This window comes from Copadichromis virginalis, linkage group LG6 (assembly GCF_057382275.1).
Source record: "Copadichromis virginalis isolate Kocher_CV1m ecotype Utaka linkage group LG6, C_Virginalis_male_GT1.1, whole genome shotgun sequence".
NCBI classification, from domain to species: Eukaryota; Metazoa; Chordata; class Actinopteri; order Cichliformes; family Cichlidae; genus Copadichromis; species Copadichromis virginalis.
This window is the reverse complement of record NC_140623.1, coordinates 23516192-23544104: the sequence shown is the minus strand read 5'-3', so window position 1 is coordinate 23544104 and position 27913 is coordinate 23516192. Positions and strand designations below refer to the sequence as shown.

At 41.3% G+C, this 27913-nt stretch overlaps 4 protein-coding genes across 7 annotated transcripts in view; 3 read left to right on the top strand and 1 right to left on the bottom strand.

The window, feature by feature from the left end:
• The window catches only part of gpr83 (G protein-coupled receptor 83), a 44299-nt gene extending 32076 nt beyond the window's left edge, over positions 1-12223 (top strand). Inside the window, exons 3-4 of the mRNA XM_085460892.1 lie at positions 8801-8934; positions 11478-12223. Of these exons, the coding sequence (XP_085317018.1) occupies positions 8801-8934; positions 11478-12195 (852 nt within the window). The 3' untranslated portion in view covers positions 12196-12223. The remainder of the gene's footprint in view (positions 1-8800; positions 8935-11477) is intronic.
• A 6636-nt stretch (positions 12224-18859) lies between these two features.
• LOC146707797 (uncharacterized) lies at positions 18860-19486 on the top strand. Its single transcript, XM_085460778.1, has one exon. The coding sequence runs from the start codon at positions 18860-18862 to the stop codon at positions 19484-19486; it is 627 nt and encodes a 208-aa protein (XP_085316904.1).
• A 6803-nt stretch (positions 19487-26289) lies between these two features.
• Positions 26290-27913, bottom strand: part of LOC146707787 (serine/threonine-protein kinase pim-2-like) — a 174938-nt gene continuing 173314 nt past the window's right edge. For all 4 annotated transcript variants that reach the window (XM_085459305.1, XM_085459302.1, XM_085459304.1 and 1 more), the window contains 5 exons: positions 27749-27796; positions 27427-27645; positions 27143-27323; positions 26886-27056; positions 26290-26796 (listed from right to left, as the gene is read on the bottom strand). In XM_085459305.1, coding sequence (XP_085315431.1) covers positions 26705-26796; positions 26886-27056; positions 27143-27323; positions 27427-27645; positions 27749-27796 — 711 coding nt within the window. In that variant the 3' untranslated portion in view covers positions 26290-26704. The remainder of the gene's footprint in view (positions 26797-26885; positions 27057-27142; positions 27324-27426; positions 27646-27748; positions 27797-27913) is intronic.
• The window catches only part of cdk2ap2 (cyclin dependent kinase 2 associated protein 2), a 44238-nt gene continuing 43952 nt past the window's right edge, over positions 27628-27913 (top strand). Inside the window, exon 1 of the mRNA XM_085459309.1 lies at positions 27628-27692. The gene's annotated coding sequence lies outside the window, so the exon portion shown is untranslated. The remainder of the gene's footprint in view (positions 27693-27913) is intronic.

Sequence of the window (27913 nt, the reverse complement as noted above, 5' to 3'; positions counted from 1 at the left end):
TACACACGCACTCACATAAGCTCAGCGATTCTCTGCGCGATCAACCTCTTACATGTTTAAGCTGCGGAGATTTCACTTGTCATGTTTGCATAGTAAGCTAACGATTAATAAGACGATGTCAGAGGAATTGGTGCACAAATTATCATCATTCACCAATCAGTGCTGTCGCTCTCTATACACAGTTCACGCGATTGCAAAGTGAAAGCAAAAAACAAGCACAAATTCAAACGCGACTTCAATATGTCACATATTAACAGTGGCTCACCGATGCCAATGACATAATTACCCAGCTACATTTCCGAAAGAATGCAAAAGCATTGACATATATTTTTCCTTCCTACAATAGCCCGACGGGCAGGGCAGAGATAGATTTTGGTAGCCCGACTGGAAAAATCGCTAGCCCCGGGACGTCGGGCTAGCGATATTGCGAGCCCTGTATCTGATTGAGGAATCACTCATCTTTGGAAAAGAGTTTATTACAGAGAAATGGCTCTTTCCAAAATAAAAGCTATACTATACGCTTCTTCTGGGCTATATTCTCAGCAGCATATTAAACATATCAGGTCCCCATAAGGCGAATCATGTGCTAACGGCTGTCTAAATGACTCGGGTAAAGTTTGTAGCATGTGTGCTTGTTGTTTTTGTCTGCTTCCACTTGTCTTTGCACTAGGATGATGTCGGCGTAAATGTGCAGTCATATTTGTTGTGTTCCCACTAGTGTTTTCAGGTTAATCTCGTTGAAATGACGTTAACGCCACAACACGGCAAATCTCCGTTAACTAGCTACCGCCGATCGCCCCGTGCATGGGGCTGGACGGCCAACACGTTAACGAGCTAACTGCGCTAACACACTAGCTCCCACCCATGTAACTGAGCATTGCACGGCACATCCAACATACTGCTTTACTTTAGTCCATGACGCGCTTACCTTCAGGGTCATACGTCACATGAAAACCAAAATAGTTCCAAACGCCAGATCTGAATGAGGGTGGGGGAGGTTCAATTTGCCATGTTGCAAGGAGAGCTTAACTTCTGTCTCGCTAGCTTGCCCTGCGCTCTTCCTTCTGACAATGCTGTCTGTGTTGAGCGCTCAGTGGATCTGCGCTCAACAGTGCAGCCTAGGCAGAGTAGTCGAACGCAGATTCACTGAGCGCTCAACACAGACAGCATCGTCAGAAGGAAAGCTGATAAAATAAATTACAATTTTGTATTGTTCGATACATATGCGTACCGAACCGAAAGCACTGTATCGAACGGTTCAATATCGATACGAGTATCGTTGCACCCCTATTGTCCAGGATCTGCTCTCCTTGTTGGTCATGAGCTAATCCACAGTCTACAAGACATGCGACTGATAGAATTGGTGGTGCAATGTAGCGTGAGAAGATGAGCTGTTTGTGGGAAGCAAGCTGGGACTAAACAAAGAAGACGAGATGTACTTGAAAGTAAACGGCTACAAAGGAGCGAGGAAGTTGTTGTCATGGCAGACTGCAAGAGGAAGAGTCCGCTTCCCCCGTCATCTAACAGGCTTTTCCAGATTCCTTCCAATATTGTGCCGGTTTCTGTCAGTAATACTGCACAGCTTATCGGTGGAGATGTTGAGGGGTGCTTTGATCATATCCACACTTTCATGTACAGCAAAAACTTGCTAGAGATATAAGATATTATCAATGAGGTTGTTCAGTCTCAAAATGGTGTGATCCTACTTACTGAGTCAAGTGTAAATGTAGAGTCACTTTTCACACCCGTCACTGCCACGTCAAGGAGAAGGCATCTGACCGTGTCACTCTTGGTATCCTGTTGGGGGTGTGGTTTTGTTGGCTTCATTAAGCAGCAAACTCCAGGTCACACTCGGGAGGTTTGCAAGCTGGAGGTGAATCAAATGGGATGAGAGTTAGCATCTCAAATTCTGAGGTCATGGTATCCCAGGTGGACCATTTGAGGTTTTGTTCATGAGTGAAGAGAGAGATGAGCACAAGATTGACAAACTGAAATGGCAAAATATAGGCCGAGGAGCTTGGCATTTGTGAATAAGTCAGAGTGGAGACTCTATTCCTCCACATTGAAAGGAGTCAGTTAAGGTGGTTTGGGCATCTGACAAGGACGCCTCCAAGGTGCCTCCTATTTGAGTTGTTTTAATCATGTTATGCTGCAAGGAAGCCCTGGGGCACACCCAGGATATGCTGAAGAGCGTACATCTCTCGGCTGGCTTGGAAATGCCTTGGAGGTAGCCAGTGAGAGGGAAGTCTGAACCTGCTGAACCTGGATCTAGTTTTTGCCTTGGCATCTGCCAGACCCACTCTATGCTTGACTTGTCAATAGTAGTAGTGCTAGTAGGCAATAGCAGTTTTGTTTGTACAGCACCAATCCTGTACATATAAATAAGTTGACAAGTTCACAGACTATTTTGCAGGTGTCTCCAATAATTATTTAAAGTTAGTCACTGTAATCTTATTTCTGCTATCTCTGCCATATTTCTGCAGGGTTTCCCACTACACAAATGTGCTTTTATCAAAGTGCAAATCAGCATTACTGTAATCCTGTCAACATATGTGGAAAAAAATTAACAAATTAAATGCTGGTTGGTGTTTATATTATTTGAGTTTATATTCCACTTTATTCGGATTTTGGTAATGTGAAAGATTAACTCCAAGATGCACTTTCTGTACATTTGGAACACATGAATGTGAATAAAGAAAGACTTGGCAGAGGCGAGAGATGAAAACACACTATCCACTTTACCTGTTCTTTTCAGGGAAACATGTGATTTATTGGTAGGTATCATAATAGAAGCCTGTTAGAATTTGATGGCAGAGACATCAAGCATTCTGTGAAATCACAGAAGTGTGTGTACCTGTCAATTACAGCCAGTAGAAGGCTGTGACTGGAGTATGTCTAAGAGCAGTGTTAGCCTCTCTGTCTCCACTCTCTCTTATTTTTAGGCATGAAGAGACAGCAAGGTGTCACAGTCTGGCGGTGTCCGACTGTATTAATTGTGAAGAGTGGACCCAAAATGCAGACACGAAGGAACTTGGACCAAAGCTTGAGTATTAACAAAAAGCGAGCCGTTTAACAAGGCTGGTAAAAGGGTACAAAGAAAAGGCAAGGCAAACTGAAGTAAACTAACATCAACCTAAACTGGGAGAATTAAATAAATTAAATAAACAACAAGGAAAAACCTAGACATGAAACTTGGAAACATGACATGGCAACCTTGGAGTGAACAACAGACGACCTGACAAGGAATGAACAGAAACACACAGACTAAATACACACAAGGGTGATTGGGGGAAGTGGAAACACATGGGGAAAGAGCTGGCACTGGTCTGACATAACGAGACAAAGGAAGCAAAGCTGACTACACTGACATAGGACACAGACTTTCAAAATATAACAGGAAACATGTGACGCAGACAAGACAATATAAACTTGACAACATAAGACATGCAGCATGAAACACAAAGGGAAAAGGGAGAGGGAAACTTAAATACAGCGGTAGAAGACACAAAGGGAAACTAATAAACAACTTAGCTACCCTAAAGAACTCAAACATATCATCCAAATAAACTAAAACTCAAAACGCTGGGTCAACAGACCCAGGAAGGTGACAGCAAGGGCCACTTTTGGACTACTGTCTAAAAACAAAGCAGCAGATCAGACTGTGCTGCTGAACTGGCTCATGAGTTATTTAACATATTCAGCTTCTCGCTATCTCTGTGCTCTGCAGCTTACTGCCTCAAAGAATCCATTAACATACATGTGACCCTGCATTAATGACTTCAAACCAACAGTTCTAACATCTGTGGTCACTGAGTCATTCAAGGATCACACTTGCATACCTGAAAACCTGATCAGCTCCGCTAATGGACCCCTAAAAGTGTGTATACAGGGCCAACAGACCTGCTTATGATGCAGTGACTCATCACAGTGCTGAAACTTGGAGTTATCTGTTTATATACATTTCCTTTGTGGACTTTTACCACCTGAAATCCCGTTAAGCTTCCATAATAATCACTGGACATGTATATTGACCCTCTACATCATAGGTGTCAAACTCTGGCCCGCCATACCAAATTACTATCAGAGCTGGCCTACTGGTATTATACAGCTAATATATATATTGTCTAGTATTAGGCTTTGCTGTTCCATATTCAGTTTTTAAGCAAAACGTGTTTGAGTCCATAAGAAAAGATTCATTCTTATATCTGGAGGAATAAATATATTTCAACAAATATTAACGTTAGCCCGCGACATTGTTCCAGTTTTGAATTTTGGCCCACTGTGTATTTGAGTTTGACACCCCTGCTCTACATCATGAAAAGTATAAACAGCATCTTAGTAACTTTAGGGCACATTATTAAAAACAGCTCTGATAAAAAAAAAAAAGTGACATATGCTGCTGGTAAGTATATTTTTTCTCTGAATCGTGACTCTATATATCTCACTGATGAAGCTGAGGGAGTCTAAAAATTACCCTCTGTAATATTCTTAATTAACAAAGCCACAAGCTTCTTGTGGTTCTTGTTTTTGCTTTAAATGCATTTAATTAGTATTTCTACATCTCAACAGTGTTTTCTCATTCTAATTGCAATATTTCAACTTTGCTCCCAGCTGTGGAAAGATAGGAGCTGTGCAGTCATAAGTTTGGGTATGCCTGTTAGTTCAAGGGTTATTCAGACTTTTTAATTTAGTACCCACATGGTAGAGCAGCACTAAAGACTTGAAAGCTATGTGCCCTATACGCCTGCTGTTCAAATGCTGTTTCTATTTCTGATATTCGGATAATCAGGAGATTGCTGACTTAGATGGAGGGCAGCTGAATGAAGGCCCAGTATGACATAAAGATCATTTTGACCTGTGAATCATGCAGCGCTACTGCAGTACAGCGTGAGAATAAACATATGGAGTTCGATGTAACAGGTTCTCTTTAAACAACGCAGAATGTTTTTGGATTGCCTAAAATAGCCACCATGTGACAATGTCTCAACCAGTTTTATGAGACTGTGACTTGTATTTACTTTCAGTTAACAAGTGAGTTCAGTGGTACTGCTGGCATACAGTGGCATATAACCAGCAGTGAGACGTGGCAGGTGTGTGAAGTTCCGGTTTTTCAGTGGAGAGGGGGAAATGACTCACTTGGAAATAAGTGACATAATATTTTTATATTGTGAACTCTGGTAAATTAGTTTTCCACTGATTGACCTGTGCTGCTACTGGTTCTAAGGTTTACTGCATTTTGTGGGTTTAGTCAGTTGCATCACGTTGTATGTTACATAAACTGTCATGGAGGCTTCTTCAGTTTAAAGGAGAAAGAATACTCTTTCAAGGATGTCAGTGCTCAAATTTTGGACCAAGGTGGCAATCTATGACCACTGTGAATGATCATAGTTGAACAGAGTTGGTGACTTCTGACACCTACAGTGCAGTTTTGAGATCTGTTTCCAGGCATTTCAACCCTTACTCACATCTACCTCGGGTGACCTCGGTAGCGAAAATGATTGTCGAATGAGGCAAGTTTCCTAATGAGGCTGTACACTTTGGCCCTAGTGACAGTAAAACCTCGGCTCGTGTGATGGACCACCTCCAGAGAGTGTCCTTGTCTGGGAAGACTCGGGGTTTTTATGTTTGTCTTCCTTTTCCTCTCACTTGATTTTTTAGTTTTCTTTCTCCACACAGGCGAAGTGGTGGGAAAATGCTTCCATGGGTCATCAGGCGTGGCCCTCTCTCTGATTCCTTGTTCTGAGTCTCCTCATCATCCAGAGTATTTAATGGCTGGAAGTATGGCAGATCTTCGTCAGATCGTTACACCTCCCATGGTGGTAATTAGGCTATCCATGTTTGCTTTCCATCCGAGTTATTTACATTTATTAATTTCATTTCTCCCTCTGCCTTTTTGGAGTTAACTCCGTGAACCTGATTTCTTACTTACCTGCATCCCCTCCAAGTTTCACTCAAGACCCCAGCCACACTCATAGCCATGCTCCATGCTGCTCGCCTTGCCTCTCTGGGTGCCTGCTTGCTGTTCCATCAGACCATCCACAATTCACATCTCAAAAATCTGAAGTAAAACTTATTTATCTTACCTTCACTCTAAAGACAAAAGATTCTTAAGAGAATCAGAACAGCTTAGTGATTTGTCCAATAAACCTTTTAAAACTGTGAGTTAAGACTGTGTTTTGAGTCTGTCCCCTGCATTAATAAGATGGGGGGATAATCCTCACAACAGTTATCGCTCTGGCTCATGGATGAAAGGTGAAATGCCTTGGTGAACCTTAAGAAGTTGCCATCTTTTCAAGCACTAATAAAATTAGTGCAAAGGTAGAATTTGTCCTGGCACTCATTAGCCATGATGAAATAGGCACTTATTCAGGAAGCTATTTTGAGACATTATCTAAATTAACTTTAATTTCAGTGGTCAAAAGAAAATGGAAACACATGTACAGACTACCCAGTAAAACCTGATTTAAAAAAATATAATATTAAATGCAGACTTTGCCCAAAATATAGTTTTAAACTTTTTTTTTACCTCGTATGTCTCTACTGCTACTCATGACCTCATCTTTAAATAACCACAGTCTGTCTGTGTCATTGTTACCACAATGCTGCACAATAGCCAGTAAGACCTGTACTTACTGTCCCACGCACGTTTGAATTCGTTCCATAAGTCTTTACTCACACCCCTTCAGTGGTACTCGCTAAATGCTGAAGAATCAGAATCAGAATACTTTATTAATCCCGAAGGAAATTAGGGGAAGTACAAATACTGCAACTTTATTGACATCTGTATGCACGAGAGTGATGACAAGAAAATAAGGATGCTTGCAGAGTCTGCAAGTGGCACCATGGGATGACTTTACTTTCACTGATAAATCCTCCGGAAGGACTAGCAGGCAGCAGTAGATGAAAAGTGAACTGACTGATGGCATATTTTATTGTATTAAACTGCCTGTAAGATTTTATTAGTCAAAAACTGAAGGTGTTTGAACACTATTTCAGAAGGTCTCAGTCCACATTAATGATACTAAAATGGCTTATTTATCCAAAAATCTAGAAAGTTACTGTGGCAAAAAAACAATATTAATGCATCGCAGAGTAAAAAAAGCTAAGAAAGGTAAACAAATTACACTGAAGATGTAGTTTGGGAGTAAGAAGACCTTTTTGCCTCACAGCAAGGTCTTAGGTTCAAATCCAGTTTGCATGGTACTGTGCACTTGCTGCTTACACAGTTGGAGCTGGAGAAACTGGAGAGTGGGGTTTAGCTTAATTAGCAATTCTAAATTGGCCGTAGGCGTGAATGTGAGTGTGAATGGTTGCATGTCTCTGTGTTAGCCCTGGCAGATTGGTGTACCTCTCATCTCGCCCTATGACAGCGGGGAAAGGCTTCAACTGAATTGGATAAGGGGAAGGATGGTGTAATTGGGTAAAAGATCATTTTTTGAAAAAGCGATTAAACAAACCGAAATTTAAATATGACAAAATGAAGAGCTTGGGTCTAAAATGAATACAGGCATTATTGTGTGAGATGGTAAAGATTTTCTCTATGTATCCTAGTGGCAGTGGAGCTGAAGCATAAATTAGAGAAAGTGTTCAGTTGTATGTCCAGTAAGTGGTGCAGAGGATCCATTAGTTATGCCATAACTCCTGGGTATACAGCACATTTAAGCTCTGCTTAACCACAGTAGTTAAAAAGAGCCTTTAAAATATGCAAAGACAAAAGACAGTTGATTGGTATTTTAAGACGTAACAGTCAGCAAGTGTGGAAAAAGTCAGTTATGAAAGTTTCTTTGGGTGTGGTCCGGAAAAACATCAAATAGAAGGGAGTCATATTAGAGATACGAATACCAACAATTACCTCTGCTGCAGAGAATGACTTCATCAGAGCTACCAGGCTCAGAAATTGCCAATCACCACAGAGTAGAGCGCACATAAATACTTCCCAGAGTTTAATTAGCAGGCACATCCAAACGTATGGTGTTCAGAGGCGATTGTACAAATCAGGCCTTCATTGTTGAATTGCTGCACAGAAACCAGCACCGGGGGAGAACAGGACAATTATAACTGCTCGGTCCGAGAAACACGAACAACTTTAGTTTGATGAGCCAAAATTAGAGATTTTCTCCCAGCTGGCATGTCTTTATGAAACACATTGAATCTCCATAATATGGGTCCCAAGATAAAGCAAGAAGGATGAGATCCTTATTTTGAGTGGGATTGTATTTGTGTTTGCAGCAGCTTAATGAGCCAAACCATCTCTGTACACTTTGCAAGGACTTTTTGACCAAGAGGCAGCGTGACTGCCTAACTTGACCAAAATAAAACTTTAATTCAAGGAGGGAAAAAAAAGTGTATTTCAACAGTTATGTCATGCTTTTTGTTGTGGAGAAGGCACAGTATCTGGCCAGTATTTTTAATCTTATTGAACTGAAGTGAACAAAAAGCTTTTGTTTCCTTCCATTTTCACTTGCTCTCCTGACTAATCTGTGTATCAGGGACATTTTGCCTCCTCACTCACACATCTGCTCATCGCTAAATACACACCGAGACCTTCCTCTTGTGACATTTTATTATCTTACGTTCCACACTGTAGTTGGCTTGTGGCACAAACAAAAACAGCCAGAGGCTGAGAAACAGCAGTTGGCTATACTGCAATACTACGCTGTTTTCGACTAGTTGGAGCCACGCTTGTAAAAAAACATACTCTAATCTTTCTTTCTACTTCCCTGGGCACAGACTGGTGATTGATATTGATCTGAAGTGTATGCATTTGCACTGACTTTGATCTGTGTGTGGTGATTCTCAGGTGATTTTGCATCCTTTGAGGCCTCGCATGTCTCCTACACAAGGTGGTGTTTGGGTCGCCGTCATCTGGATAATGGCCAGCTGCTTCTCCCTCCCACATGCAATCTACCAAAAACTCCTGACCTTTACATACAGGTAAAATGATTCACAGTCATTATGTAGAGGCACAATTCAGTGAGGTTAGCTATGGAGATGGAGGTTCTCTACTTTATGTACTGATGGATGTGGAACAGGTTTGCTCTGTGTCAGATTTAAAGGGAAAAAAATCCGAAAAAGAAATATTGGCCTGATTTAAAAAGAACGAACTTAGTCACAAGAGTTACAGAAAGTAGGCGAAAACAGTGGCCAAAAGTCGACACAACAAAGTCAAAGAAGCAAAATGAAAACTGGAATGCTCAACTTGGTAGCACAAAAGCAGTCTGGCAAATTGGAAGAGCTACACAGGAGTTATATCTACAAAGGAGACTGATTAGCTAATTGAGAACAAGTCACGCGTTCCCAGAGTTCAGAATTCAAATTTCTGTGCAAGCAGAAATTAATCGTATACAAAGAATTTCTTTTTTATCTCTTAGTATTTTACTCTGTGAAAATGTATTCATCTGTGCACTTTCCCTTTTCACCCAGTTTTAGGCTCTTATCAAATTTTTATATGCATTTTACACACAGTGTGGTTGCTTTTAACAAAAAGCATCAAATTCCACTGGGCTTTGAGTTACATACTAGTGAGAATCAGAGCAAACACAGATGAAGATTTGCCCTTAAATACACCAAAGACTTTGTGGTTGTGAGCCTTCTGTGGGGTGTGAAGCAAGATCACGGCTGAGTTCTTAATGAATTCATTAACTGGTGTGACCAGTTTTTCCTCCAAATTAATGTGGATAAAACCAAAGAAATGTTTGCAGATATTTGTCAGAGGTCCCTTCCCCATGCACTCATGTCTGATTAAAGGGGAGGAAGTGGCTTAAGTATTACTAATATATGCACTTGTATCCTATATTTCCTGCTCTGATGAATGTTTATCCTGATGAAAGTCATACACAATATGATGAATAACTCTTTGGTTTAAAAAAACATCAGGTAACAATGAAAAGTGAAGAGCTAGAATAACTTTAAAATAACTATGAACTAATAAACTCAGTGGATCAGAGACAAATGTTGTTGTTTTTTAATTCATACTTCTCTATGAAATAACAATAGCCAATGATTATTAATATACAGTACTGGGTAAAGGCTCGAGCTGCACCACCAGTCAGACTTTCTTGTAAATTTAAAGTGGTTTAGCTCTCCAGGCTTTCTGAAGGTCCGTCAGAGTTTTTATTTGGATATTGGCAAGGCAAGTTTATTTATATAGCACAATTCAACAGCAAGGTGATTCAAAGTGCTTTACAGAGACATTAAATAACAAAAACAAATAAAAAAAATATTATTATTATTATTATTTTTATTCAAATGCAGCTGAGAACAGGTGAGTCTTCAACCTGGATTTAAATAAGCTGAGTGTTTCAGCTGATCTGAGGCTTTCTGGGAGTTTGTTCCAGATATAAGGAGCATAAAAGCTGAATGCAGCTTCTCTGTGTCTGGTTCTGACTCCGGCTGATTTTTCACTCATTTTCAGCCCAGTCCTTGTACCTGACCATTTTCAGAGGAATGTTTGTACTTGTTACTTAACACGGTACTATGTATCATTCAAACATATAAAGGAACCTTACTCAACAGATGACCCAGAAGTGTATCTATACATGAGAGACATTAAGAACAAAGAACCAATTTTCAATTGTAATTTTAGGAACTTTATTTTATTTTAACCAGCACCCTGTCACAAAAGTGCATCATGTGTTTTATTTTCTTTAATTGAATTTGTTAAAAATGGCAAAAATAATAATATTTGATAGACATAAACTACTATTTTTGAACTAGTAATGTGATTCATGGTGTGTCCTTAAAAAGATGTGGAAACTGGATGAGAGTTTAAAAAAAAGTGGCAGGCCTAAAAAAACCATCTACAGCAGTTGAGTGTCAAGTCCTTAAAAATAGGAAAATCTCTAACAAAGACCTGCTGCTTTACTGTTCATGACCTGAGAGATGCATGTGTCCCTTTCAGTTTCACTGAAGTTCATTGAAACCTCATAAGAAAATGGAAGGGTGGCTGTCAAGAAGCCATTCTTGCTGAAAGGATAAGGGTGATTTGGCATGTCACATTACACCAGACCTGCACTGAAAATCAAGAAATCCAATCAGAAATTTTGGGTTCGAATTGATGACTTATAGAAAAACACTGTAAGTCATGGATTGGCCTCTCCAGAGCCCAGGCATCCACATTATTGAAGCAGGCTGGGATCATGGTGACAGAACAGCCAACATCCAAAGAGGTGTTTTGAATGTCCTTCAAGAAGCCCGGAGAACTATTCCTGAAGACTACTTATTTAAATGAGAAAAACCTTGCCCAGAGAGTTCAGGCTGGGTTAATGAAAGGTGGTCGTACAGTCAATCATTGACTTAGAAGCTGGTTAGAATATTACAGCTTCAAGGTTTTTGTTTTGCCATATATAATCTGTATTTCCATTTATGTTTGCACATGTTGATAAATCATTGTACTTATTTCCCATTTTTCCTGACAAAATATAAAGATTTCTGCACAGTACTGTAGTATTTTCTGTCTTCTGTCTTTCTCCTGACAGTAAGGAGAAAGAGCGAAGCCTGTGTGTCCCAGACTTCCCAGAGCCGTCAGATGTCTATTGGCAGTACATTGACCTGTTGACCTTCATATTGCTTTACTTGCTGCCCCTCCTCATCATCACTGCCTCCTACACCATAGTGGCCCGTAGACTGTGGCGCCACAATGCCATCGGTGACACCACAACAGCTCAGCATGCCACGCAGAGAAGGAAGCGCCGGAGAACACTGGCGATGCTGCTTCTGGTGGTCGGAGTGTTTGCCGTTTGCTGGTTTCCCCTCAACTGCTATGTGGTGCTGCTGTCCAGCCAGGCCATCCATTCTTCTAATGCCCTTTACTTCTGCTTTCACTGGCTAGCTATGAGCTCCACCTGCTACAACCCTTTCATCTACTGCTGTCTGAACCCCACTTTCCGTCAGGAGCTCCAGCTCCTCGTTGACAGGTGCAGGAAGAGACGACGGGCAGTGGTCGGCTTGGATCCGGAGCTTCGCCCTGCAGTACCTCACGCTCCATGTCACAGAACTGCCTGGCCCGACAACCAGGACTCCTCGAGGCCAAGGAACGTTTGGTCACACCCGGTCCAAGCTTCCTCACAGCAGAGTCACCCTTCTTCAAGTCAGTCCCACAACCTGAAAGATGCACATGTGCTTTTCACTGCCCGGCAGGCGCTCACAGGGAGGACCGACATCCTCTCAGTGGAGCCCATTGTGGCTGTGAGCTGACTGGAGACAATCCTGGACTGAACTGAGTTGTTTAACCTCTTAAGCCCCAAGCCTAACTGATGTCCTGCCTTTTGAGGTTAAATCTCTTCTAGGGCTTCATCAAATAGGGCAGAACATTTGGTAATCTCAGATCTGTAAGTCTGGGCCAGTAATTTCAAAAGCAGCAGGGTGTGGAGTGGCTTTTGTGGTGACTGTGAATTGCTGAAAGATGTGACTTTTTCTCCCCTGAAGCTTATAAAGCAACCGCTCCACGTTCACACATGCTTTTTCTCTTTTCACGCCAGTTTTTTATTTGATTTCCCTTCCTGATGTTTGTTAAAAACAATGTCCCCGAGCCTTGACAAATGGATAAAGCATTCATCATGTTACTTAAACATCTTTTTATATTGTATTGTGATGGAAAAAAACAAGAAAACCTTCACAGACTGGCTGGCAGGGTAGCAATGAAGTTCAGTCTCTGTGAAAAAAAAAATCCAATGTTCAAGTTTAACAGGATCAGTTGCTGTAAGATATGTCTTAACAACCTTGGTTTACCATTCAGGACACAAGGATGGATTCTCAGAGGGAAACTGAACCCACCTTAGCGTGAAAATATCGTCATATTTATCCGCAGACCACCTGAAATCCATCCTGCTGCAGTATTTTTCCTTGGTTTTCCTTTGATTTGCTGTCATCTAGCCAGAGGATTTGTAGAATATGCACAGAGGGGGAAAAAAGAAACAATTTCTATCTTTCTTACACCCGAAATTGAATTAATCCAAAAGTGATTTTGGGTTGTGAGAGGTGAAAACATTAAAAACAAACTATCAAAGATCTAAATAGCACTGTGACATGACGAGAAATTGATGTTATGTTTGTCTCATGCATACACAGGTCAAAACAGGAAATGAAAAAAACTATCATTAATAACCTTTTGATTGATTTCTTGTATTTTCAAACTAGAAGACTTCTCATCCCATATTTTTTTTCTTTCATATTCACTGCAATGCTCCAGTAGACACCGCACAGTGTGAGGCTGATGATGACCATGATTAAATCCATCTCATGCAGCAGGAGGTGTATTCAATGTAGGTGGGGGGTCGGGACAAATAATGATGAAATTGGCAGCGGCGCGGTGACCAGAGACCATGGGCGAATTGAAGCGATGGCTGGGAAACAACTGTAACAGTTAATGCTGACAAAGCCTTGTAGAAACTGAAGGATGCCACAGACTGATGAGAAGGGATGCATGCACGCGAGGGTTATCTGTCCACTAGACACCAACTGTCTATTTGGACAGAAAGCAGGGGGGGCGCAAACATGGACATTGTGGCATCACTTTTTGTTGGCATTTTTCATGCTTTTCGTATAAAAAATGTTGTGCAATAGGGTGACAGTTGTGAACAGCACAAGCAAAACACTTTGCAGGATTTTGTTAATGCTACTTAGGGTTCATCTGTGTTTTCTTACATGTGTGTGTTCTTATCTGTCTGTCTTTGCTTCTCTTTCTCTTGGTTTATTCAATCTCCCGTCTTTTTGTTAATGGGTTCTTTCCCGTTGCTTTTACTTTGTCTTTTCCTCACCTTTGTTGTTCCTCGGTTCCAATACCTCATATATAAGCGTTTCAATCAGGTCGAGGTCTGGAACACAAACAAATCATTTGTGTGTACGAAACACTCTCCTGGAACAAATGGTAACAATTTCAGACATTTTCTTTGCTCATTTACACGTTATAATAAATATATTATCAAGTTAGCTTTACTTTGCTCCATGGTTTATCTCAGTGACTGCAATGCTCCCAGGTCCTGTGGTTGCAGAAGAAGCCTAAAACGTTACTCTTCTAGTTGTTATGCTGTGTTTGGCTTTCTCCAAACATGGTGCTGCACATCATAGTCAAACATCTCCACGTTGGTCTCATCTATCCAAAGACATTGTTCCACGGGTTTTATGGTTTGTTCAGATGCAACTTTGTAAACCTAAGCTGTGCTGTCATGTTCATTTTAGAGAGAAGAGGGTTTTTCTTTAAAAGTCTTTTTCTGATTGCACTACCAACGTGAGATGTAGCTCTTGTTTTTGTTTTTTCCTTAAGCATTGCACTGTCTGACCTCACCTGAATCCTCAAGAAAAACAAATTGCCAAAACTGCTGCTTTAATAAAGATGATCACACTTGCTAGCGATGCCTGGCTGCTCTTACCCTTCTAATTCCTATTGAAGCAGTGAGGCTGTACTTAATTTTTCACAGCACTGCATAGAGTCCTGTGAACACACAGATAACTGTATCAGCATATCAGCAAGTTTTGGCACAAGATGGAAAACACACAGCCAGTTTACATGATAATGGGCATTCCTAATTGGTCACACTGATCATTTGTTTACATGAGTCATGTAAACAAAAGTAGGTCCAGTGGATCGTATGCTAAAATAGCTAACAAAAAAGCACTGGACAGCCTTTGGTTAGTATTTAGAGAATTGGATCAGCTCTTTTTATAGATGGCATTTAGATGTTTTTGGGCCACTACACTCAGGAAGCAAAAGTGACCATTCAAATGCAACCACAGCCTCTCCCTCGTTCTTTTCTGTGGTCCCTGACTTCATTTCTCTCCTGTGATTCTTACCTGTTTTTTTTCTGTTCCCTTTAGTTTTTCCTCCTTTGGTTGTGTTTTGGATTTATTTTTAACTTGATTTTATCTTGATGTGTTTTTGTGTCAGCTGTCTTCTTTAAAGCTCGCCATTTTCCCTGCCAATATTTATACCCACTTTTGTCTATACAAGAAATCTCCTTCATTTTGTATTGCTTACATGTTTAAGTCAACATATGCACTGAAATTGTGAAAAAAGAGAAAGAAATCACTTGCTAATCTCAGGTAGACAGGTAGAAAGTATGGAGACTAGGTTAAAAGACACCAATAATCTCAGTGATGTACATTCAAAGACAGTCATACAATCTGAAAAACTCACATCGACCTTGAATATTCTCAATGTTGTATTGAACTTAAAAAAAAAAAACCCCATATACTTACTTTCTGATGCATTCAAAGCCATAATTCACGTCTGCACCTTTGGTAGGTATTAGCGTTACTCTGGCAATGAAAGGAGGCAAACTGTGTACATAAATTATAATATGTGGTGGTCACGCATCCTCACCAGCTGTTCAGCTTTGTATTTAGATTCATCGTCTCCTATTAAACATAATCTCCATCATCTACACGCACGCTGAGAGCATGTTATTGCAGCACCACAACGTTGCATAGACATTTTGTGCTATGTTGTCATGGCGATCACAGGTGAAACCAAGTATTTTGAGGGAGATTATATGTGTCATGCTTTCAGCTTTGAATGGTATAACATTGTGCACCAGCGTTGCTGAGTGAAACGGTTTAGGAGACTTCAGTGTTACTCTCGGGAACTCTGAGACTCTGTCTGATGTGACATTTCGGCGTCAGCACAGGCGGCCGCAAAACCTTTGTGTTCAGCGTTAACATAAATATCGTGCTCCCTCGTTTTTTTAATGTTCCAGTAGGTGAAAATAGTAACGTGTGCACAGTTGCATGATGGGTGTTATTGTATGCAAAAGAAAAACGGTGGCCTGTTGCTTGATTCGAATGAGCTTTGTTGTGGTTTGTTTGCTGCCTTGCGGGCAGAAATGTACAGTGGCTTGCAAAAGTATTCGGCCCCCTTGAACTTTTCCGCATTTTGTCACATTAAAGCCACAAACATGAATCAGTTTTATTGGAATTCCACGTGAAAGACCAATACAAAGTGGTGTACACGTGAGAAGTGGAACGAAAATCATACATGATTCCAAACATTTTTTTTTACAAATAACTGCAAAGTGGGGTGTGTGTAATTATTCAGCCCCCTGAGTCAATACTTTGTAGAAACAACTTTTGCTGCAATTACAGCTGCCAGTCTTTTAGGGTATGTCTCTACCAGCTTTGCACATCTACAGACTGAAATTCTTGCCCATTCTTCTTTGCAAAACAGCTCCAGCTCAGTCAGATTAGATGGACAGCGTTTGTGAACAGCAGTTTTCAGATCTTGCCACAGATTCTCGATTGGATTTAGATCTGGACTTTGACTGGGCCATTCTAACACATGGACATGTTTTGTTTTAAACCATTCCATTGTTGCCCTGGCTTTATGTTTAGGGTCGTTGTCCTGCTGGAAGGTGAACCTCCGCCCCAGTCTCAAGTCTTTTGCAGACTCCAAGAGGTTTTCTTCCAAGGTTGCCCTGTATTTGGCTCCATCCATCTTCCCATCAACTCTGACCAGCTTCCCTGTCCCTGCTGAAGAGAAGCACCCCCAGAGCATGATGCTGCCACCACCATATTTGACAGTGGGGATGGTGTGTTCAGAGTGATGTGCAGTGTTAGTTTTCTGCCACACATAGCGTTTTGCATTTTGGCCAAAAAGTTCCATTTTGGTCTCATCTGACCAGAGCACCTTCTTCCACATGTTTGCTGTGTCCCCCACATGGCTTGTGGCAAACTGCAAACGGGAATTCTTATGGTTTTCTGTTAACAATGGCTTTCTTCTTGCCACTCTTCCATAAAGGCCAACTTTGTGCAGTGCACGACTAATCGCTGTCCTATGGACAGATTCCCCCACCTGAGCTGTAGATCTCTGCAGCTCGTCCAGAGTCACCATGGGCCTCTTGGCTGCATTTCTGATCAGCGCTCTCCTTGTTCGGCCTGTGAGTTTAGGTGGACGGCCTTGTCGTGGTAGGTTTACAGTTGTGCCATACTCCTTCCATTTCTGAATGATCGCTTGAACAGTGCTCTGTGGGATGTTCAAGGCTTGGGAAATCTTTTTGTAGCCTAAGCCTGCTTTAAATTTCTTAATAACTTTATCCCTGACCTGTCTGGTGTGTTCTTTGATCTTTATGGTGTTGTTGCTCCCAATATTCTCTTAGACAACCTCTGAGGTCGTCACAGAGCAGCTGTATTTGTACTGACATTAGATTACACACAGGTGCACTCTATTTAGTCATTAGCACTCATCAGGCAATGTGTATGGGCAACTGACTGCACTCAGACCAAAGGGGGCTGAATAATTACGCACACCCCACTTTGCAGTTATTTATTTGTACAAAATGTTTGGAATGAGTTTTGTTCCACTTCTCACGTGTACACCACTTTGTGTTGGTCTTTCACGTGGAATTCCAATAAAATTGATTCATGTTTGTGGCTGTAATGTGACAAAATGTGGGAAAGTTCAAGGGGCCCGAATACTTTTGCAAGCCACTGTATTCTGTCTGTATTAATACTGTTTTGTTATTTTGTCCGAATGTTACAGGAATGTGGGGCATGGATTTGCTGTTTATTTGGCTGTCCTCTGTAAAAGTGTGGCCTCCATGACATAAAATACTGTATATTAAACACGCACAATTAAACTTGACACTGAAGATTCAGATTGATTTTTTTCTATCCCGGAAGGGAGGTTCTGTGTAATCGTTTCCATTTGTTCGTCTGTCTGTCAGTTTTCAAGATCTCCTTTTTACACATTTGAGTGATGGTAGATATCAATAACGGTATGAACTGAGGTGAATTTAGGTGAAAATCAGGTCAAGGCTAAGCCAAATGTGAGGATCAGTAAAAATTTGGACCATTTTCACTTGAGGGACATGGGTACCTACTAGTTTGGCTAAGCGTTTGACATTGACTTTCATTGTTAGCATCCATGGTCAAAGTTAACCTTGAAAAATCATGCAAGATATCATATGAAAGGGCATGCAGAGAGCTGTGCAACACTTTATGTCTCAGTATGTCTCACTGATGTCACATTGACACCATAAAGTTTTTAAAATTAAAACGCTGCATGAATGTATCTTAAAATCTCAACTTTTTACAGCTTATAGAAGACAAAGATTTCAACTAATTCTTCTCCAGTCATATGGGTAAAGATAATAAAATACACAAATTTAGTATGTAATGCTTCATGATCATAGATCACCGATCACAGTCACAGGAGTTAGGTAAAAGCTTTAGTTTCCAGTCTATCATCTCCAAACTTTAAAATAATATATTAGTCATTAAGAGAAAATGAGCACTTTCTGTGTTTGAGCTCTTTAAAACATTATGTTTTCAATACAACTTTATAATGACACAAAAAGATGAATATAATACTACATTTCCATATTACCAGTGCTAAAATCAGCACAAAACATCAAAGCTTTAGGATAGCACTCTCTGGGTGTTCTTGTTTTCATTTTTGGAAAAAGGCAAGAAAAACTGTCATGGCTTTTGTTTTTCACAGTATTGGTTCTTATTTTTATGTTTTGACAACACTATCTGTGTTTTATAGCTCTGTTTATTCCTTGCTCGTTTGTTATTGTGTCTCCCTCCCACCTTTACCTTTGAGTTTTTCGTGTTTTCCCTGGATTCACGAGTTTCATCAGCTCAGCATTAAAGCATTCAGTGTTCCAGCCTCCTGTTTCCTTCATTTGGGTCCTCCGTTTAATAAAACAGCGGCTCAGATTACGATTGTATTGCATGCAGTGTTGGAAAAAGGCAATTTAGATAAAATGCATCTTCAAAAATAATAATCTGAGAGCCTCTCTTCTTTGGCTCTCGGAGGAGGTGGATGCATTTTTTCTCCTCTCCCTTATCTTCCCTGCTTATGTCCTTGTATTACTTTTCCCTGGAACACACTCTCACATTCTGTTTCTAAAACCTAAAGAGAATTATGGATTTGATCAACTGGTCTCTGAATGCTATTGACACCCTTTTCTCAACAAGAAGTCTGGGCTCGGGAGAGTCCGAGTGCCCTGGAGGGACTTTCCCTGCCGGATACACGATGGACGGGTGGCAGAAATGGAGGGTCGTGTGCCTGGCGGGACTGTCAATCGAGGACGCTGAAGATATCTACCTATTCGGAACCATGATAACAGGGTTTTTGCTGATCGGAGCTGGCTTGGCCCTGACTTATCGAAGAATTAAGACAGCAGAACCGGCTGTTCAAACCCCCCCCCCCCCAAGGCTGCCCGCTGGAATTGAAACGATGGGACGAGGCGCGACTTCTCAGAACGGGCTGGAAAGCAGAATGGTTAAGACCTTGGAGACGCTTACAGCTGCCGTAAATACTCAGAATAACACCTCTGAACATATATTGGGATACATCAAGGAGAGGCCTGCTCAAAATAACACCCTTGGGCGAAAGTTGGATTGCATCGTGGAATGGCTCACTGCAGTTGTGAGTTCTCAGAATCGGCTGTTTGGGCAAAAGAATGAAAACACCAGCAAGTTTGATACCATCATCGGGAAGCTCGCGGTTCTCCAACAGGAGATTGAGAGACCAGTGTCGGAGTGTTAAAGAACAGCTTTGAAATTCTCATGAGTTGTCGCAAAGAAAGAAAGATTACTATCATAATCCGGCTACCCCTTCGGCGCCAGCTGTGGGCTCAAGGCCCGAGCTCAACAAAAACTCCCTGATAACGACTGTGTTGAGTCTGTTCCTTCCCATTCCATGCAAGGCCACCTGGGTTGGCTGGAAGACTGTTTACTAAGCCTGGCAGTGTGAAGGACACTGTCTCAGCTGAACTTTGGACACGCACACACATACATATACTGATACTGATAAGCACTCACTGACGGATCACCCTCCCTACCCCGGATCCAACGCCACCTCCAACGCTTACCTCCCCTCTGATGTGGACATCGGGTCAGTTGGAGGCGCAGTCAAAAGATTGCAGCGGTCCCAGATCAGATGTACACACTGGAACTCTTTCCCATGTTGCTGTCTGTGTTTATTGTGTTATGGTGTGTTGATATCTGTGCATTCCTGTATTATCCCTCTGTGTTACACATTTCGATGTTTTTTTTCCTCGCTACCTAGCCTAACCTGTCTCCCCAATGTGATGTTTGTGTAGTGTATGTACGGTCGGCAAGGTCTGTCATCTCGAGACCTGCAACTGACAAATAAAGGCTATCTCATCTCATCTCAATAGAGACTGGGTGTTTCATATGATCAATACACTCGAGGCATGCTGCTGCAGTACTCAGCAGCACAACTAGGATTACAAAAAGGTTTTCTGAGAAATGTTTTCCCTTCAAACAGACCACAGAACCACTTCATATTGCACATAAAATGGCTACTGGAAGCTTTCTATTCACTGGTGAAACAGGGTCCATACATTTCAATTGAAGATAGTTATTTAGTTCAGGCTCTGAAAGCATTTGAGTGACAGTCCAGAGAGGAAGCCTAGAATAAAAGCTCCAGCAAGGTGATCTATGGCCGGATCCATGTAGTCCACTTGTGATTCACCATGCACCATTATGTACTCGAGATCTCCTGAAACCAATTTTTTTTGTCAAATTTTAAATAAATAAATGTTTAAGGGTGGATATGTAGATGGAAATATCTTGGAAATAGTTTATGACACCCTGCTTTGATGCCACAAACATTGGAGCTGTGGAACTGGATGTGATGAGAGAGGCATCTTACTAAGAAACTCAGGCAGGGAAGCAAGCTGTCGAGGTATACTCACCCTAAAGTATACTCGGCTTCACTGTCTATAATTTACACAGTGAACATCATTTTACATTAAATAACACTTCAAACTAGGCTGTGAACTCAGGAGTGTTTTACTGTGTGGTATCAAACCATTAAGGCCCCTTTTATACTGGTTTATATCCAACTTTTATAAATAGCCTATGCCAGGAGTCAGCAACCTTTCTGATGATGAGGGCCATCTAAAATTTCCTCAGAAGTCAACGTGCCATATGATTGCATTAGCAATAAATTTAATAACGCTCTATATTATCAACAGTTACACACTATATAGACCAACTTTATAGAATTATATTTTTTTCGCAGAGGTTGGCATAGAACAGATCAGCTATTTTGAAAAAAAAAAAGACACTTTTTATTAAGAACAAGAACTCCATAACAGCAAATGAACTGTACAACAGAAAATGCAAATGCCATTTATGGTCTCCTCAAAACAATGATAAGAGAAACAGGTCTCCGAGTGTCCAGCATTCAGACGGCTACCTGAGGACACTCTTCGTGTGAGAGAAAATCTGCTCACAGGGATATGTAGAGCCAAATACTGTCAATAAGGCCTCTGCAATGTTCTGAAGACAGTTAAACTTGTCAGGTAATGATGTCCAGCAGGTGAAAATGCAAGCTCCATGAACAGGCACACCTATGGATTCCAGCTGTGTTCGTAGTTCTGCAAACTTTGACCCCCACAGAGTCAACCTTTTCAGTTCAGTCAGCTGCATTTCAATGTCATCTGTGTCCAGCTAGATTCCATACCCAAATCCACTTGCTCATTAAAGCTTTCTGGTTTGATCATAAAAGAAAACATTGGTCCATACACCTAAAAGCCCCGAAAACGCATTGTGAATTCTGCTCGAGTCTACGGATGTATCCGTGTATTTCCGCGGTGCTGATGCTGCGCTGAGCGGAGAGCTCCTGAAGCCTTTGAAGTGTCGGAATGTGGAAATTTCAACATCGCTTGAAAAAACTACCAGCTAGCAAAGTCCCTCTCACTGGTAGGCTACGTTATTTTTAGCCAACTACAAGTTGAATCTGGTACATGGGGTTGTTAGTTTAGATACCGTCATTAAGAAGCAGTACAACTAATGTGTCTACGCGAGTTAATTTGCGATGTGCTCCGCTGGCACGGCCATTAATTTTTTAATACACCTTCTCAGATTAATTCACTGGGTGGCGTGCCATCAGTTAACCCTTCGCGTGCCAGCTGTGTGGCAGGAGTGCCCAGGATTGCCGACCCCTGGTCTAACCCATGCAAAATACAGGGCTGCAAATTCCCCTCTTGTCATCTAAAACGATTGCCTATTATTGTCACAAGGGGGCGCTTTGATGCAGTCTTGCTGCGTTACGACCTTGTGTCTCGTGCGCAGGAAGCATTGGCTGTCTCTTCCTATGAGAGCTTCGCAATAATGGCGGTCAAGTGTTTTTTCAACAAAGTATGCAGTGCTGCAAACTAGATAATGAGACCAAATTGTTTTTGTTTTTTTTACATATCAATGCTAATAAGCTACTCTTTTATTAGGCCCCGAACTCTGACCACAAAGGGAATAACGTGTGTCGAGTTACTTGTGTTGGAGTTATTTGTCCCGGTGAGTCACTCGCTTTCGTTAGCTACCTGTTAAGTTTAGACAATGTATTTTTCCCGCCGATTAAGCTCAGAAACATTTGAAAAAAACTAAACAAAACACCAATACAGTCGGGAACTGTGAGAATGTATTGTGTTGTTTTACTGTAAGGAACAACAAGATAAGTAAGTACAATAAGTGTTTAATGTTCTAAGCTACAGATGGTACTGCTGATGCTAGGTGTGATGCTATAGCTGCTATGTGCGGTTACTCAGGACTCAGGGAGGGGCGGCCCTCTGCTGCTACCGGTTGGTGTGAGAGAAGGAAAACAGGATAAAGACATGATGTGAAAGAGAGACAGAGATTAATAACAGGTACGATTCAATGCAGAGAGGTCTATTAACTAGGGGTTTGCGATAGAAACGATATACGATAGAGATTTTGACTATACCGCTCTATCATGATAGCGGATGTTGATGATGTCATCAAGCTGCGCCTGTTTTGGTCGAAAGCATCGCAGTGGCTACAACCATTATCATCTGCAAATTATGCTCACAGTCATAGCAAAGAGATGAAGCACTTTTGAAATATGGGGAAAGCCAAAAACTGCGCTTCCTCCACTTCCGTAACATTGATACATTAATGTTGAATTCTCTCGCAGCTGCTCTATTCCCATGTTGTTGCAGTATATTAATAACTAACCTCGTATTGTGGATGAATAATCTCAGTTGTTCTCCTGACTGAAGTTTGCCCCGTGTATAGCATCCTGCTATGCGACTGCATTTGTCCCTGACCACCAGAATCCGTCACGTTAACCTTTATCGAGTGGGAAAAAAAGTTGGCGTTCATCCTCCAGCTTCACTGTGCTAATGTTATGCTAACATAGCTGTGTCGCTAGCAATCGCGTAGCACAACATTATATTCCAGGTAGTCCAACTTCAGTAACCATACAAACGCCACTGCTGTTTAGTTTTCTGTCTTCATTTATGTCGGAAGTGGTAGCAGAGCTGTACGTTTTAGTTAGTTTCAAAAATCTCTGTCAGAACATGGTATGTCATGTTTAGGAGGAAAGTAGCGAGCTAACTTCCTGCTAACTTCTAACTCCGTTAAATTTAATAACTTCTGTTTTCATGGATGCCTGGATGTTAAACTTAATTGTTACACCTGGTAAAGCAGCAACGATGATGATTTTATTAAAGATTAAAGAATTTAGACCGTTTTTAACTCTGTGTTCGTTTGACTTTGGGACCTGAAATGGACGGCATTTTGGACCCAGAGTATTCCGCGAAGCTCCTACTACGGCAGCCGTAATTCTCTGACAATCCATCAAGCAGTGCGGCTTACCAAAGTTGTACTAAAACATTTTTTAACAGATTTCTGCACGCCCAAATCGGTTCGAGGTCAGTAAGCACAACCAGAATTCATACATAAGGCGCACTCTCGATTTTTGAGAAAATTAAAGGATTTTAAGTGTGCTTTATAGCGTGGAAAATACGTTGTGGAAAAGAATATATCACGATATATATCGTTACCGCGCATGCTTCAAATTATATCACATTAACACATAGTGAGTGTGAAAGGTGACTAGAAAGGAAAAACTCAATGCATCATGGGAATCCCCAGCAGCCTATGTCTATTGCAGCATAACCAAGGGAGGATTCAGGGTCACCTGGCCCAGCCCTGACTATATGCTTTAGCAAAAAGGAAAGTTTTAAGCCTAATCTTAAAAGTAGAGATAGTGTCTGTCTCCCGAATCCAAACTGGAAGCTGGTTCCACAGAAGAGGGGCCTGAAAACTGAAGGCTCTGCCTCCCATTCTACTTTTAAATACTCTAAGAACAACAAGTAGGCCTGGAGTGCGAGAGCAAAGTGCTCTAATAGGGTGATATGGCACTACAAGGTCATTAAGATAAGATAAGGGCTGATTATTTAAGACCTTGAATGTGAGGAGCAGGATTTTGAATTCAATTCTAGATTTAACAGGGAGCCAATGCAGGGAAGCCAATACAGGAGAAATCTGCTCTCTCTTTCTAGTCCCTGTCAGGACTCTTGCTGCAGCATTTTGGATAACTGAAGGCTTTTCAGGGAGTTTCTAGGACTTCCTGATAGTAATGAATTACAGTAGTCCAGCCTAGAAGTAATAAATGCATGAACTAGTTCAGCGTCAATCTGAGACAGGATATTTCTAATTTTAGAGATGTTGCCCAAATGGAAGAAAGCAGTCCTACATATTTGTTTAATATGTGCATTGACGGACATGTCTTGCTCAGAGAGGGGCAGCCATCTGCTGTGAGCGGTTGTGGTTGAGGGGAAGAATTCTTTGAATTTGATATTTCGGTGTGTTTTGATTAGCTGTAACCTCCCCTGTGTTTCTATGACTAGTTGAGTGTTAGTCTCTTGTCTCTGTGTGTAATTAGTTCAGTTTCTGTTTTCAGTTTTTTGTCTCTTGTACTTTGCCTTTAGTTTTATTTTCAATTGCTCTATTATTTAGATTGAGCTCAGCTGTGTCTTCTTGCACTTATTCAATTTCAAGTCACTTTTATTAATGTAGCGCCAACATCACAACAACGTTTGCCTCCTATGCACTTTATATTGAAAGGTAAAGACCTGACAATAATGCAAAGGAAAGAAAGAAAAGCCCATGTCACAAACTGGAAATGAGAGTGCAGTTGGACCTAAGAGCAGACTCGATCACTTGAAATATTTACAAGATTTATTCATGAGAGGAATCAACTTAAACAGGAGCACGGTCATTAACAGAAACTCTGCACAGGTGACGTGGGAAACCAGGGGGCAGAGAAACAGTCGGGCATGTGGAACACAGGAAGAGCACAGGCTGGAACTTCTGCAACAGAGGAGAGAGGCGTGACTGGACTGGGAAACGAGTGAGAGAAGGCAGAGTGAGAGAGACAAGGCCAACTTTTACAGACAGGTACGAGAGCGCAGACGGTCATTAGCATCACAGTGGATTCTTTTGTCACACATTAGGTGATCAGTCAAACAGCTCTATTAAATTTATGGAATTCACATTGAGTATAGATGGATATTAAGAAATATGGCTGGGTATCGTCACTGATTTCTAGAATCGATTCGATTCCGATTCACAAGGTCCCGAATCGATTCGATCCACGATTTGATTTGTTTCGATTCGATTTGAATCAGGGAAATTTTGCCTCAGACAGTCAGAAATATTATAATTCTGATCACTTATCAGTACATATCTATATTTTTATATCTATAAAAAGAAAGCTGATGCTTGCGAGACTTGGTCTGGGTTTTTATAGCAGATGACATTAAAAATATTGTGCAGTCAAAAACGAAGTGAAGCAGAGCAAAGTTACAGAGATTTGATTAGAGACACAGCTAAGCGTACGTGCCGGCGGGTGAGAAAGCCACATCTCAGTGATTCTGATCCGTCGGGTCCACGTTTTGTGTTTACATCTTTGTGCAGAATCCGTGTACCTGCTCTCATTTACTGTTTTAGCAGTTTGGTGGTTGTAGAAATTTTGTGAGGTTTAACCTGAGATTCTGGCGTTTCGGGCAAAATAAATTTCTATTTAAAAATCGATTCAGGTTTTAATGAATCGATATCACGTTATCCAAGCCAGAATCGATTTTAATCGATAAATCGATCATCAAAACCCACCCCTATTAAGAAATATAAAATTTTCACTACTGAATGGACATTAATGATTCAATTCAACCTTAACTATAGCAACAAGTCACATCTGTTGTCTAGAGGCACTTTACATTGGAAGGCAGAGACCCTATACTATTAGAAAATGAATCCCACCAATCAGAGAGCCCACTATGAGCAAACAATCAGCAACAGTGGGAAGGAAAAACTGTTGCAACCTCTGTTAGATCCAGGAAATCTGTTGAGACGCATTAGAGGTTAGGGCAACAGATGCAAGTCTTCAGAGCAGTGACAGTGTGACTTTCGTTGTGCATACTTTAACCTGATTGAGTTTTCAGTTTTCTTACTTGTCAAAATGCATCATGAGTAAAAAACAATCCTTGACATGGTAATGAAAGAGTATTCTCAGCAAAGTTGAGTTAAACAAGTTTTAATGGAAGTTTAAGTTAAATCTTTTGATTTTTACTAATTTTGATTACATCAACGTAATTTTATTACATTAACCTAATCAAATAAGGCCAATTTTGATGAAGCTCCTGACCCAGCCCAAGCTCTCTATGAAGACGAGGAAAAACTCCCCGGGGGGCCAGAATGATGGGAAGAAACCTCGGGAAAGCCAATTCAAAGAGAGATCCCCTTTCCTGGGATGGCTGGGGGGGTTACAGGAATTTCAGGATAGCAAAATTTAGAATTGGCCAAAAAAACCCAAAAAACAACCTTTTCCTGTTAAAAAAAACCAAAAAAATGAAAGAAAGACAAAAAAAGAAAGTTAGGTCACGTATCACACTTATATGATAATATATGAAATGTGTGTGTGTGAGAGATGGGTTTATCTGAGCCAGGGGTGACGCTGGAGGTCCCCCAGCGTTGGGCGCTTCTCCGGGACATCGGTTAAACACGCATCCAGGAAATTCCGGCAGTCTGGAAAGAAAGAAAGGAGAGAAAAGATGAAGATGATAGTTCCAGTGATCCAAGCCATCAGTGAATCTTGAAGTGTGATGTTTTCTTACGTGGGGACAGATGCTCGTTGAATTTCAGTTCGTTTTCAATGAACGTCATGATATTAAAGTCCCCCACATGAAGCGCTTCGTACAGCACCACTCCCATTTGCCACACCGTGGTGGGTCCAGGCCTGTATTTTTTGCCCCAGTAACATTCGGGAGGGCTGTGGATAGGTGTACCTAATAAACAGACACAATTACAATTTCTTCTAAAACAAAAGGCACAAATTGCTACATCTGTGAAGAGCAGGAGCTGAATATGTTACCATAGAAGAAGCAGAACTGTGATTGCTCCGTAGCAAAGCAGCTCAGGCCAAAGTCAATGATACGAACTCGAGGCACATCTGAGCCGGTCTCAATCAGAATGTTCTCACTCTTGATGTCCCGGTGAAAGATGTCTTTCTCTTCCAGGTCCTTTGCTGCATCAACCAGTTGCTTCAGAATGACCTGGAAAAGATGAAAAAGACAGTAATGAGTCAACAGGTTGATGCTTCTCTGATACTCTGTGCTTTCAGTGCTGTACAGTCTAAGGCTCTTCCAGTCAACTTACCTTGGCCTTTCCTTCTGGTAAACATCCTCCATTTTCTCTTATGTATTCAAACAGGTCCACCGCGGGGACAGGTCTCTCCTGCACCAGGATCAGCTCTGTGCCAAAGTCAAACCAGTCCAACAGAGACACAGGAGCCGACGTTCCCACTGATCCATCTGCTTCAGCTGCAAGCTTCAGCAAAATGGCCACTTCCACTGAGACTTCCTTCCCGTTTTCATCCTGATATATTACAACAAAGTGGATGATGAGGAACAGATGTTTCACAGGTGAACGCTGCACTCAGTCCAGGAATGTAAAAACAGTTCAAGTGTTGCACACTTACCGTCACTTTGATGGGGATTCTGTTCTTGGGAACGTGTTTGATGGCTACCTAAAAGACACAGAGCATTGGTGAGCATTTCCTCAGTATGACATCATTAAAGGTGTAAAACGGCACCTTTAATGCTCAGCTGACGATATTATCCGTTATCTGCATTACTGCCTGTCT